General features: G+C 44.2%; 1 protein-coding gene across 1 annotated transcript in view; it reads left to right on the top strand.

Moving 5' to 3' along the window:
* The window catches only part of ADCY2 (adenylate cyclase 2), a 454,379-nt gene that overhangs the window by 116,983 nt on the left and 322,787 nt on the right, over positions 1-14,609 (top strand). Inside the window, exon 3 of the mRNA XM_024981538.2 lies at positions 3,644-3,805. Within this exon, the coding sequence (XP_024837306.1) occupies positions 3,644-3,805 (162 nt within the window). The remainder of the gene's footprint in view (positions 1-3,643; positions 3,806-14,609) is intronic.

Genomic DNA, 14,609 nt, shown 5'->3' with positions numbered 1-14,609 from the left:
CTAATTTCAAAGAAATGCTCAATGCATCTCTACTGATGCTGAGAAGGAGGAGAGGTAGAACTGTCTGGAAAAGAGTCCTGATGATTGCCGGGAGTGGGGAGGAAGGGATGGAATGGGCAGAAGGGAGGAAGGATGCTTTCTTTGGGGAGAATAGAGAGGGAAATTGTGGAAGAGGGTTTCCTACCGAATGGAAAGGTATTGAGCCCGCCTCGTGGCCATGACAGCAGAGAGGAGCAGTCAGATGCCACATGCTGGAGTTCGGTAGTCAGAAGGTTTTCTTTTTTTTAAGTATGTATGTGAACAATTGTCAGAACTGATTCTCAAACGTTGATGCCTGGATTGATTGGAGAGGAAGGCATCCTGATTCGAACTGAGTTATCAGGTAAGAGGAACAGGTTTAAGAACATAAAGGACAGTTTCATAGTAGGTTTGAAACTTGTGGAGCTTGAAAGTCAAGTGGACCTTCAAGGGGAAGATAACACATGTCTTGCAAAAGGTGGATGCTGGACCAGAGTTAAGAGAAACTCTCGAAATGATTCTGTTGAGATGAGGGCTGTCTCTTCAGATCCGGTGCTCATGTGGGTTTCTTTGCAGTGTCCAGAACTAGATTGGTCCTCCTCTCCTTTCAGGCTTTGGACAGAGACACATCCAAGGGGAATCAGTGGCAGAAATGTCCCCATGGTAACATGGAACCCAAGTGCCTGCATTCAACATTTTGGAGTTTATACCCACCCACTTTTGTAGGTGTGCCAGATCCATTGTGGTTTTACATATGGCCCTATTTGAAGTTGTTTTGGAAACCAGGCTAAAAAAAAAAAAAAATGGAGTCCTTTGGGATTAATAAAAAGTGAGGACTGTCCCACCATGGGTCTTAAAATGGTACTAGGCTCTCTCCCTCCAGTCTGCTGAATGCAGCTGGGCATCACCCCCTGAGCTCCCAAAACTTGGCTCCTGAAATGCTGCCACTAAAATCCAAAACTTGATTGAATATGGCTTGCTTAGTTGACCTTTAACAGTTTCATTTTGTCATCCCAAAGTGAATAACAGGAGCAACCATATGTATTGGGAAAACCAACCGCCTCTATTTTTTCCATTTGGTTACTGCAGATAAGCTTGCTGCGTGCTTGCATTTCAAAGCTCAAACTGTTAGCAGAGTGTGTATTAACTGAAATCACATTCGAGTTTAAAAGCTGTCCAAAATTAAGCTGTTCAAAAGTTTTGTTAATTTCAAAGAAATACTAAAGGATTTTGCATTAGAAGAAAAACACGTAGTTGCCAAAGAAGTTTGCCTTTGTAATTGTCAATTTTGATACCTGAAAACATTAGTTTAATACCTCTTATAGCATGGCAACCCACTCCAATATTCTTGCCTGGAGAATCCCATGGACAGAAGAGCCTGGCAGGCTATGGTCCTTAGGGTCACAAAGAGTCAGACATGACTGCAGTGACTTAGCACACACGTAGGATATGAAGATTTGGCATAAATCCTACATGTAGAAATAAAAATACCTTGATTGAAAGTCTTTCCTGTAAAGTTGCTGGATATTATGGATCCCAAAGTAGGTTTAACTTTCTCATTGAGCTGGGATTGGGCAGCAGTTGTTTTTCTCATTCTTGGAAAAAACTTTCCCCTGTAGCTTAGTGGTTCTCACAGAGGCAGTGTTATGCCCTGGAAGACTCCTGACGAGGGCGGGAGACATGTCAGTTGTCACAGCTCTGAAGGCGGGATGTTACTGGCGTCTAGTGGGTCAAGGCTGTGGATGCTGCTCTCACATCCTGCAGTGCACAGTGTCCATCATGAAGAATTCTCCAGCCTCAGGTATCAGTAGTGCTGAGGCTGACACCCTGCCTAAGAGAATCTGCACAGTTACTTCTTGACTGTAATGCTTGTTACAAGGTCCCGTGACTGCAGGAGGGGAATCGCACCTGGTGTCCACCCAGGCTTCTCTTTGTTAAATCCAGAGCAGAGACTATCGTCCATGTCCTTCATGTGAATTCACACCATACGAACTCCTGCAGAACAGCTCTGACCCGGCTCTGTGTCCTTCCCACTGTGTTGGGCTTCAGGATCCTTAAAGTAACCTGAGGGCATCCCTCGTTGTTCAGCAGTAAAGAATCCACCTGGCAATACAGGAGATGCAGGAGACTCAGGTTCCATCCCTGAGTTGGGAAGACCCCCTGGAGATGGAACTGGCAACCCACTCCAGTATTCTTGCCTGGGAAATCTCATGGATAGAGGAGCCTAGTGGGCTACAGCCCATGGGGTCGCAAAGAGTCAAACATGACTGAGTGACTAAACAACAACATCAGAGTAACCCGGGTCATCCTGTAACAGTGGGACAAGCTCTTTCCTTAGCCTCACTGGCTTTTAGGGTGAAGACCTGTGTCCTGAACGACGCTCACCAAATCCTCATGCTCCCTGTTTTTCTGACTTCAGTCTGGTCTTTTTTCCACTTGATTTATCACCTGTGTATCCCTTTTGATGTTCTGCTGCTTTTGTAATGAAAATGGCCTATTTTATTACCTACTAAACCATTTTCTTTTCCATTCCAAACTTTCCTCTAAGCTGTTTCACATTGATTTTTTTTTTTTATTGAGGTGACATTCACATAACATAAATTAGCCACTTTAAAGGAAAGAATTCAGTGGTTTTTAGTGCATTCACAGTGTGTGCAATATCCAGCTCTGTCTAGTTTCCAGAACATTCTCATCAAGCCCTTTGCCTATTGAGAAGTTAATTCCCATTCCTCCTTGCCACAGCCCCTGCTTTCTGTATATAAATTTACTTATTCTGGATACTTCCTGTAAGTGGACTCATACAGTAAGGGCTCTTTTGCCCTAGCTGTGTTCACCTAACCTAATGCCTTTGAGACTCATCCACATTGTAGCCTGTATTGGTACTGCCTTCCTTTTCAGGGCTGAATAGTATTCCATTGTATGCACGGCCCACATGTCATTTATCCTTTCATTTTTAGATGAGCATTTGTGTTGTTTCCTTCTTTTGAGTATTGTGGATATTGCTGTTATGAGCATGTGTGTGTACATGTATTTGCTTGAGTACTTGTTTTCAGTTCTCTAAGGTATACATTTAGGAATGGAATTGCTGGGTCATATAGTAATTGTGTGTTTAATCTTTGAGATTCCCTCTCGGGGAATCACCTCTGAGCTGCTTTATCTTATTAATTTCACGTTCTTGCTCTTTGTATCTACTTCAACTAACTCCCCACAGGTGGCAGCCATCCATTCTCCTTGGGTCTATTCTTAAAGTGCTGTGATTAAAAAAATGTAGAGAGTCCTGATATGTGTTCTGAAGCACAGATACTAAATCCTGAGAGTTTAGAACCAGCTTTGCATCCATGCCCATGAGGTGCTCAGATTCACCTAATGTCTGCAGTGATTTGGATGTTGAAACTGAAAACCCCCAAATTTTGAAAAATAACCTTTTTCCCCCTCCATCACAACAGTTAGTCCTTTCTTGGGACCCAGTGGAGCTGTTTGCACCTGCCTTCTTGTTCTGTCATAATATCGTTTCTTGAATGGTGGTGGTTCCTGGGGGTCTGTGAAGCCATAATGGGAAGGAGAGAGGGAACCTTAGGAACAGGGATGCTCTGTGACTCTCACTGCCCTTCTTCCCCACCTGCAGGTGTCGTTCTTCCTCTTCATCATCTTCGTGGTGTACACCATGCTGCCCTTCAACATGCGAGATGCCATCATCGCCAGCGTCCTCACCTCCTCTTCTCACACCATCGTGCTGAGCGTCTGCCTGTCTGCAACACCAGGGGCCAAGGAGCACCTGGTCTGGCAGGTAGGTGCACCTCCACCTCTGCACGGGACCTTCCCCATCCCTCCGGGGATGGGGGAAGCACCACACACCTGCCCCAGGTGTGACTGTTGGCTAGTGCCTGGCAGGCGCCCCAGGTCTGCTCTCCAACACTGACTCTGAGTATTGCTAATGGGTAGCCAGTTCCCCGCCCCCTCTGCGGGTGGAATCGGCAGTCACTTAGCAATCGGCAATGGCGAAAATTGGAAATGGCAGTTCCATTTTGCTGATTGATTGTTAAAAGCTGTTATTATGCGTTATAATTTAGCACTCTTATTTTTAGAGTGAAGCAACTTATATAATTAAATTCATGATTCCCTCCCATCTCCCTCTCTGAGAGATATCCAAAGCCCCGTCTTTATAGAGGACAAAAGAGTTCTCTATTTCTTAATCCTCTGGCAAGCCCAAGGACATACAAAATAATTTCTTAAAATGCTTCAGCAGAAAATTTAGCTTTAGTGCTAAATGGCATTTCCACGAAGCCTTTCTATTTAATTAGTTGAAAGCATTTAAAAAGCCATTTAATTTCCTGTTGTGTACAGTTGTAAACAGGAGGGGCAGTGTTTTTGGGCTTATTCTTAACAGTCTCTTTTTTTAACCTATAAAAAGCATGTTTTATTTTGCTCTGTTGGAGTCAAATGTAACAAATGCAGCCTGTGTTCAGAACGCAGTGGATCTGAAAGGAGTGGTTACGATCAGCAGTGTTGTTGAAAAGGGGATTTTAGATGTGGGTCTCTTGAGCCCTGTGGGTCTGAGAAACCAGTTTGTCCTTCACTTGGTGGCACATTTTATTTGGAAACTTGAGGTGGAAATGGAGACCTACCCTTGGGTCTGTAGTAATTGCTCTTAGTTGGAAAGCTTTCCAGGGACCCCTTTTCTCAATACTCCTCTCCTAGTGCTCATAACAAACATGTGTTAAAAGTAGGCTGAGCATTTGTGAGACGTCCTGGGTGGGCACTGAATGAGGGGAAAGCTCCTGGTTTAGCACTGCGAGTGTCAGCTTCACAGTGACTTGTTTGGATTTTACTAAGAACTGTCCACTCCAGGCAGCGGAGGAAACACTTTCTTCCCCGTGATCAAGCAGACTAGACACTTATCAGTACCCTGCATCACCAGAGACACACACAGCGGCTGGTCAGTAACTAATTAAATGAAAGAAAGAAGGTGCGTGTTTTATGAAAAGAAATAATCCAGTCATGCCTGGGAAGAGGTGAAAGAAATGCTCCTTTTTACCTGAGTTCCGCCTCAGCTTTTACTTGTTTTTTTTTTTTTTTTTCCTCCATTTCGGAGCCTCCCATGAGGATATTCATGGGACATTCCTCCCATACATTCCATTCTTTCATCCTCCATTAAGTAGAGTCATTAAGCTCCACCTTAGGTGGTCACATGCAGGTCAGGGTGATGGGTATGTTTTATGTAGGAATGAGTACATAATAATTTATGTAATAATATTATGTAACAATAACAATTTGCTTTGCCAGTTTACACTATAAAAATCACTGCAGGAAAGTCCTGGTTACACAGGGAACAGGGCACACAAACATTTCCCAGCTCACAGCATCTTCCTGGTCTCGGGTTACCTTGGAACACATCCCTGAACATTTTGTACCTGTTTCTTCTGCCTCTTCATGAATCAAGGAAGTGTCTGCTGCTGCAGGTGTAATAGAGAAGACATCTGGGAGATGAGGATGGTGATTCCTGCCTGTAAGGATCAAATGGGGTTAAAATAAAAGGAAAAAGGAGTGATTTGCAAAGAACCTGGCATCTTTTAGATATCAAGTACTGTGTTGAGTTTTTTTTTTAAGCACAGTTATTTTCTTGCATTGGTAAAAAAAATATATGGTAAGGATGTAATCTTAAGTTTTTATTTTCTCAATTTCTAAAACCAACAAAGAAAAATACCTCTTATTGCTGGACAGGCAGAGATAGGATGATTCTAGAATAACAAAAGAATAAAAATTCTTCATTCCGTAGTATTTCATATAAGCATAACATTGAAAGGAACAGAAGAATAAAAGGTCAGGTTTCCATCCCCTCAGAAACAATTTCACAGCGATTTCAAGAGCTGAGAAAGGCAGACTCTGCCAACGGCTTTCAAATGGAAGGTTCATAGGTAAACATCAAAGTAATGAAGTAGAAGAGTTTTAAGTACATTTGGCCACTGCTAGAAATAGAACCTAAAAATAACACTGGTTTGTGATGTGAGGAAAACATTTTATGGACTCCCTTTTATGAAAAGTGTATAAAAGACAGAATGCTGTAGAGTAGATAGTTATATTGCTCTGGAGTAATTGTTTGAAGCAAAACTATTTAAAATAAAGAATATTGCTCTGATATAAAGAATAAGGTACCCATCGATGGGGGCTTCCCAAGTGGCTCAGTGGTTAAGAATCCCCTTATCAGTGCAGAAGACCTGAGTTTGATCCTTGGGTCAGGAAGATTCCCTGGAGAAGGGAATGGCAACCCACTCCAGTGTTCTTGCCTGAGAAACTCCATAGATATATGAACCTTCCAGGCTACAGACCATAGGATTGGAAAAAAGTCACACATGACTGAGCGACTACACAATAACATCCCATCCTTGATGATCAGCGTCACCTTATCTTTAACGCTCCAAAGAAGCAGTGCATTTATTTAACATGGGTCCCTACTAATCATTTTTTGTTTCATTTTATTTTTTGAACATTGCAATCCATTGATGGTATGTGGAAGTGAAGTGAAAGTGTTAGTCACTCAGTCATGTCTGACTCTCCGCGACTCTGCGGATTGTAGTTCTCCAGGCTCCTCTGTCCTTGGGATTTTCCAGGCTAAACTACTGCAGTGGGTTGCCATCTCCTCTAGGAGAATCTTCCCGACCCAGGGATCAAACCCATGTCTCCTGTGTCTCATGCATAGTAGGCAGATTCTTTGCCCTGTGAGTCATTGGGGAAGCCCCATTTTAATGCCCATGTGGCCTCAGACCTGGTCTGCAGATGTCCCTCCGAGATACTTGTCCCTCTGATTTTTTGAGTATTTCCTCAATTTCCAGCACAAGTTATTTTGGTCTGCTCTTGTGCCCTCCCTGGAGAAGGCAATGGCAACCCACTCCAGTACTCTTGTCTGGAAAATCCCATGGACAGAGGAGCCTGATGGACTACAGTCCATGGGGTCACAAAGAGTCGGACATGACTGAGCAACTTCATTTTCACTTTGAGCCCTCCCTGCTCTGGCTCTGAAGTCAGCCATCTCCCCAAGGAGCCCTGGTTCTCTTTGGTGAAGAACGTTTCGCGGCAGGATATGGGCTTTTGGTCCTTCCATTGCCATTGGGGAGTCAGGACTCCAAGGCGAGGCCGCACGCTCTACCCCTCAGTTAGTTTTCATATTTGCTGCCGTATGAAAACACCATGACTTCACATGGGTATTTTCATTTCCAATGCAGCGTACATTTCCTGGCAGTTTTCTGTCTTCACTGAGGCTCTCTTGAAAAAAAGTGAAAGTGAAGTTGCTCAGTCCTGTCTGACTCTGCGACCCCACGGACTGTAGCCCACAAGGCTCCTCTGTCCATGGGATTTTCCAGGCAAGAATACTGGAGTGGGTTGCCATTTCCTTCTCCAGGGGATCTTCCCTACCCAGGGATAGAACCCGGGTCTCCTGCATTGTAGGCAGACACTTTACCATCTGAGCCACCAGGGAAGTCCAACAGTGAAAAATATTTAGCCCTCGTGATTCTTAATGTATTCATTTATTCGATGAATCTGTGTGTGCAACCAGTCTCCTGTTTCAACTGTCAGTCCCTCCCCCTCCCCTGTGACTTGGCCCAGCTTCCCTCCCTTCACCCCTCCATCCCCGCCGTCCCACTGCCGGGCTCCAACACCCTATCCACGTGAGGCTGTCCTTCCCCCATCTGAGGCTCCATCCCCTGTACTTGACTTTGCCCACTGTGGGTGCCCTGCACGCCTAGCCCAGCTTTGTCACCTGCGGTGGGTTTGGCTTCCTTCCTGCGTCACCTGTTGGTACCAATGCATCTTGGCAGCGACTCACCTGAGGGCTTTGCCCTCGGTTATTCAGGCCGGAAGGAGAAGTACAGGAATGGAAGCGGAAGGGGCTGGGCCAGGAAGAGGAAGACAGTGGGTACGTTCTGGACGGACGTGACTGTGGAAAAGGAAGAGATGCTTTTTGCTTCCTCTTGGTGGTTCTTTGTGCACTGCTCTTGGCCCCTTTTCTTCTCAGTCTTTTCTATCTTTGTTTTGGAACCAGATTTCAAAGAAGAGTTTTTCTGGAATCTAAGATTTTTTAAGGGAGTTTAGACTCCCTTAATAAAAAATGGAATGCATGGTTTCGATATGAGAGAAGACTTACAGAGAAGCCCATTTTGTACTGTCTGTGTAAAAAGGATACTTTGTTTGTCTACCATAAACTTAACATAGACAGCAAAAGTTCTTTACAATTCCTGGTTAACACGAAAATACAGATTTTATCTGTATCAGTAGGATAGCATGCATTTGCCTGAAAGTTTCATAAAAGCAGCAAGGAGTCTTTTTTTTTTTTTGCTTATAGTTGTATCCAGGCAAAGGGGAAACTGAGGCAGAAAACAACATGAAACCTCCCACCTTATGCCACGGTGCCTACCCCCTGCTTGGGCCTTGGTGGAGTGGCAGTTATGCAGCCATTAGGCAAGATTAGGGAGCTGGGAAGGGTCTTGCCCCTAGACAGATCAGCTAGTCCATCAGTCAGGAGCCCGGTCCAGCCTGCAGCCCGCCCGTATGTAGCACTTACTTCACCCTGTATATGTGCATTGTGTTGGTTCTTTTGCTAAACTTCTATAGGTCAGCATCACCAACAGCAGGATACTGAGCCATCCTCAAGGAATTTCCAAATATCCCTATTTACACATTAACAATATTGCATTTTGTGTTTGAAATTTACTTAAGTTTCTTACAGTTTTATGTCTGGCATCTTCCTAACACAGTTTGAATTTTCATTTTCTGTATGTTTTAATTTCTCGTGAGAGAGGGAGGAATTTGAATATAGATTTCTTTTGCAAGCAGGTTATATAAGAATCCATATTTATTAAAGAAGATAAGCTGAACAGTGCTTACTGATTTTCCAACAGGGTTACTCATTTTTCAGAGAAATTTTATACACTTTCATGCAGTGGATACTTAAAGGTATTTAAGTTGTGACACAATTTAAAACATTTTAGTTTGGACCTAAATTAGAAAATGTAGCCTGTTATCTGTGGCACGCGTGCAGTTGGGAGTAATGCAGATTTGTTACATAACTGACTCTTTGCCAGTATAATTCAGGAACTGTATATTGGAGTCTGGAGTTAAATTGTATTTAGGATCTAATCTGAGGAGCTCAAAGGAAAAACAGCAGGTTACCAGCTGCCCAGTTTCTGGCTATGGAAGAAAATAATTTTTAGGAATTTGGATCTCTGTTCCTACTATTTATCTTTAGAGAAGCTCACAATATTAATATTTTCCACAAGCGGGGAAAAGAGACTGTATCACTGTTCATTTTGTGTTGCATTCAGCTATTGATTGAGCGTGATCCATAGGCTATTTTAACAGGCTCTCCTTTATCTGTTCTGGAGACATTGTAATTTGGAAGGAGTCGGGTAATCATAGAGAAGAAGTAAAAACAGAAAAGTACCTAATGTGATTAAGTCTTAAAGCAAATCAAGATGCACTTCACAGTTCTGCCCTGGTTTCACCTTCCCATCCTTCCCCCAGCTGGACAGATAAACCCCATTCTCCTCTCAGGGGCAGGAACTTCACAGCATCATCCCGTCAGAGAGTTTGGTAGGAAAAGTGAAGAGCAGAATAGAAATAAGCACTGCCCTGAAGGATGCCAAATCATTTAAAACTGCTCCGGCAATTTTAAGGACGTTTGAGGGAACCCTCCTACACTGTTGGTGGGATTGGAAACTGGTGCAGCCGCTGGGAAGAACAGTACTGAGGTTCCTTAGGAAACTAAAAATAGAGCTACCATATGATCCAGCAATACTACTCCTGGGCATTTATCAGGAGAAAACTACAATTCAAAAAAGTACATGCACCCAGTGTTCATTGCAGTACTCCTTGCAATAGCCAGGACATGGAAACATCCATGTCCATTCACAGATAAGTTGGTAAAGAAGATGTGGTCCATGTATACAATGGAATATCAGTCTGCCATCAAAAAGATGAGATGATGCCATTTGCAACAGCATGGATGGACCTAGAGATTATCATGCTAAACTAAGTTACGATAACAGTTATATGTGGAATCTGAAAAAATAATACAAATGAGCTTATTTACAAAACAGAAGTAGACTCACAGACATAGAAATCAAACAGTGGTTACCGAAGGGGGAAGGGGGGAGGGAGGGATATACACTAGTAGTTTAGTTGCTAATTTATGTCTGACTCTTGCTTCCCCGTGGACTGTAGCCCATCAGACTCCTCTGTCCATGGGATTCTCCAGGCAAGAATACTGGAGTGGGTTGCTGTTTCCTTCTCCAGGGGATCTTCCCAACCCAGTAATTGAACCCAGGTCTCCTGCATTGCAGACAGATTATTTACAGACTGAACAATGAGGGAAGCCCTATATATGAAATAGATAACCAATACCGACCTACTGTAGAGCACAGGGAACTATATTCAATATCTTGTAACAACCTATAATGGAAAAGAATATGAAAAAAGTATATAAATTGAATCACTTTGCTCTGCCCCTGAAATCGACACAACAGTGTAAATTAATTGCACTTCAGTAAAAAAGAGAATGTGAAACAGACAGGCTTCACGTTGGTGATTACTTGACTGTAATGACAGAGTGAGACCCAGGTTTATTTTCCAAACTTTGTAAGACTGTTTTGAGGGAAGGGATAGAAGAAACAGGTAAAGGGAAGCCCTGTCAGATTCTTAAGTTTGTCTCAGAGATTTGATCAAAGGAGCATGGAAAAGAAGGGTTTCTCTAAAGATGAAAAATGCCATCAATCACCCAACAGCTGTCTCTGTACTCTTCTTGAACTTGTCATCTGAGTTCTATGCTTTCTGTTCATTCAAAGCAATGGATTCATGCCAAATGAGACTCCTCATTAGAGACTGATTAAGTGTTGGCTGAATGGCACATCCCACTGACTGACATCCTAACAGGTGGCTTTCCTTGTACTTTCACAAACCCATGCATGTTTGCTGCGTGATACACAAAGATCTGAGGCTCTGTCTGTTTCGACTGTTTATTTTTGAGGATGCTCTGTGAAAGATACTGATTTCTAGTCATGAACCATCAGTGGTGCTATTTAAAACCCTTAATGGACAATGAAAAACTCAGCCACCCCTATAGGGAGTCACACAAGACAGACTCCCTGTGTACTTCCAGAACAAATGGTGACTCTATTAAGTTGTGTGAACTTGAGAGAATAATATATCTGCAGCTGGACTTAGGGGAGAACTTTCCTGTGGTTCTAAGCTATCTTTAAAGAGTAGAGAGCAGCCCAAGGAATTGGTACAATGGAGAGAGGATGTACACATAGTCACAGGGAGACATTTCAAGGAGAGACGGGCTGAAGATGCTCCTACTTATATGTAAAGTGAGACTAATGATGATGGCTTTTTTCTGGGGCAGCAGAGATGATTGAATGAGATGATAAATGAAAAGGATTTAACTGGGCCGGGTTCATGGTTAATGCATCAGTTAGTAATGCTCAGACACTCGATCCTGTCTGACTCTTTGCCACCCCATGGACTGTAGCTCACCAGGCTCCTCAGTCCATGGGATTCTCCAGGAAAAAATACTGGAGTGGGTTGCCATGCCCTCCTTCAAGGGATCTTCCCCACTCAGGGATCGAACCCAGGTCTCTTATGTCTCCTGCATTGGCAAGAGGATTCTTTACCATGAGCACCACCTCAGAAGCCAGTTAGTAAACAATGTTAATAAGAATAACTGCATGGTGACAGACTTAAAACACCCTCATTATGTTATTGGAGTGTAGCAGACTAGACAAGCTGGGAGCAGAAGAAGGGGATGTATTAATACTTTGTATACATTTTTGCATCAATAATCATAGCATGGCTTCTTTGAGAATAATATACATCAGTTTTTACCTCCCCTGGGAGTTTTACTTTCAGACTCACAGTACCTGGTGAGAAGGAGGTCCCAGCTGGAGTCAAGCCAGTTCAATTAAACTCCACCCAGCAACCTCCTGAACTTCCCCAGTGACTCAAAAGGTAAAGAATCCTCCTACCATGCAGGAAGCGCAGAAGATGCAGGTTCAATCCCTGGGTCAGGAAGATCCCCTGGAGAAGGGAATGGCAATCCAGTCCAGTATTCTTGACTGGACAATCCCATAGACAGAGGAGCCTGGTGGGCTACAGTGCATGGGGTCGCAAAGAGTTGGACACGACTGAGCGGTTATCACTGGGAGCTGTGAGATCCTGCCGGCCAGACTCTGGGGTCATCACCTGTGGTCTCCTCAGCAGCTCCTGAGTGTCTTGACACAGCTGAGAACAGGGAATGGTGGACAGAGAGAGCACTTTGGTCTCAGGTGGAATCTGGGTTTGGATTTGGTTTCTCCCACTTTATAGCTGCACATTTTGGACTGAAAGATGGATCCCAAGATCCCTTCTCAAAGAAAGACTGGTTGTCCAGCCTTTGAGGGTATTGTTAGCAGCAGACTTTCATATCTTAGTCTCCAGGCTGCCCCAGCTTCACAGAGCTGCCTGCCCAAGGTCAACCTTTCCATGGGTGGCCCACGTCCATAACTGATTGAGTGGGGGTATAAGTCCTCTCTCCTTTTGGCCCAATGCAGGACAATTCTAATTTCAGCTCCAGATTGTCTGTGAGTCTGTCTGGAGTTTTCAGACCTGCATCCCAGCTCAGCTTCTCCCTCTACCAGGTCCCCAGTCCTTCCCTCCACTTAGGGGTTGATCCCAAGGGCACTTTCTGATAAACACTCAGCCGTGTTTCACTTGTGCTTCCTAGAGAACCAAACTGTGACATTGCATAAATTTGACCTGAGTCTTGAGTTGACGCAGTTTTCTCATCTCTGAAATGGCAGCAGTAGCACCAGCCTCCCTGGGTAGTTGCTGGCCTTGGTGCTGATTAGATGACCTGGTGTATAAGGAAGAACCTGTTGTCAGGCTGGTCAGTCCAGCAGCAGCAGGGGTAATGTCTTCTGCTAAGTCTAAATGACCTTTACAAGTGCTCAGATAAATGGAAACATAGACATACTTTGAGAATATATGTTAATCAAAGTCCAAATGATCTCTGGAACGAAAGTTGCATCATACATATCTAGGACCCTCAGAGCCCAGGTCATGTCTGGTTGACCATCCTGTGGTGTGTCCTACGCAGACTAAAGGTAGTGAATCCCATCCTGGTGAGGTGCTCACAGACCACACTACACTGCTGAGTGAAGCTCAGAAGTTCAGCTAATACCTGAGGACCTGTGCTTCTGTAAGTTAATGGAACACCTGATTTTGGAAACCTAAGACACAGCTCGCCGCTTGTCAGGAGTGAGAGGGAGGAGTATGTAGGATCACTTGCCAACTAAACATCCTGAACTCTTTCTCTGGAGTGTCATGTTACCTGGAGAAGCCTACTTCTGTTCCCCAGCCCACCTTGGGGATTGCTCAGCCAATGGTACCTGAATCCACCAGATCTGACCATCCTGCAACTCAGATTTATGGTCCTGGACATGTGCATGTATACAATTCCATCTCTTTGCATGACCGCCTCCAGCCCCTCAGTTGAGATACTGTATTGGCTTCTTGATGCTGCTGAAAAAATTACCACAAAGTTGGGTGTTTTCAACATCAGCAATTTCTTAATTCTGGACTTCATCATTTCACAAAAATCAAAACCAATTTGTGGCAGAGGTGGGTCCCCTGGAGGCTCTGAGAAAGAAGGTTTTCGTGCCTCTTTCCTAGTTTCTGGTTCAGTTCAGTTCAGTCGCTGAGTCGTGTCCAACTCTTTGCGACCCCATGAATCACAGCACGCCAGGCCTCCCTGTCCATCACCAACTCCTGGAGTTCAGTCAAACTCACATCCATCGAGTTGGTGATGCTTTCCAGCCGTCTCATCCTCTGTCGTCCCCTTCTCCTCCTGCCCCCAATCCCTCCCAGCATCAGGGTCTTTTCCAATGAGTCAACTTTTTGCATGCAGTGGTCAAAGTACTGGAGTTTCAGCTTTAGCATCATTCCTTCCAAGAACACCCAGGGCTGATCTCCTTCAGAATGGACTGGTTGGATCTCCTTGCAGTCCAAGGGACTCTCGAGTCTTCTCCAACACCATAGTTTAAAAGCATCAATTCTTTGGCACTCAGCTTTCTTCACAGTCCAACTCTCACATCCATACATGACCACTGGGAAAACCATAGCCTTGACTAGACCGACCTTTGTTGGCAAAGTAATGTCTCTGCTTTTGAATATGCTATGTAGGTTGGTCATAACTTTCCTTCCAAGGAGTAAGCGTCTTTTAATTTCATGGCTTCAGTCACCATCTGCAGTGATTTTGGAGCCCAAAAAAATAAAGTCTGACACTTGATGAAAGTGAAAAAGGAGAGTGAAAAAGTTGGCTTAAAGCTCAGTATTCAGAAAACGAAGATCATGGCATCTGGTCCCATCACTTCATGGGAAGTAGATGGGGAAACAGTGGAAACAGTGTCAGCTTCTGGTAGTTGCCAGAAATCCCTGGTATACCCTGGCTTGGGGCTTCGAGCTCCAATCTCTGCTCCATCTTTACGTGGCCTGCTCTTAATGCCTCTGCGTCTTGCCTCCCTTCTGTCTGTCTCTTATTGGGACCCTGGCCATTGCTTTTAGGG

The sequence above is a fragment of the Bos taurus genome, chromosome 20, assembly GCF_002263795.3.
Source record: "Bos taurus isolate L1 Dominette 01449 registration number 42190680 breed Hereford chromosome 20, ARS-UCD2.0, whole genome shotgun sequence".
Lineage (NCBI taxonomy): Eukaryota > Metazoa > Chordata > Mammalia > Artiodactyla > Bovidae > Bos > Bos taurus.
The sequence above is the reverse complement of the archived record's forward strand: the minus strand, read 5'-3'. Positions and strand labels throughout refer to the sequence as shown.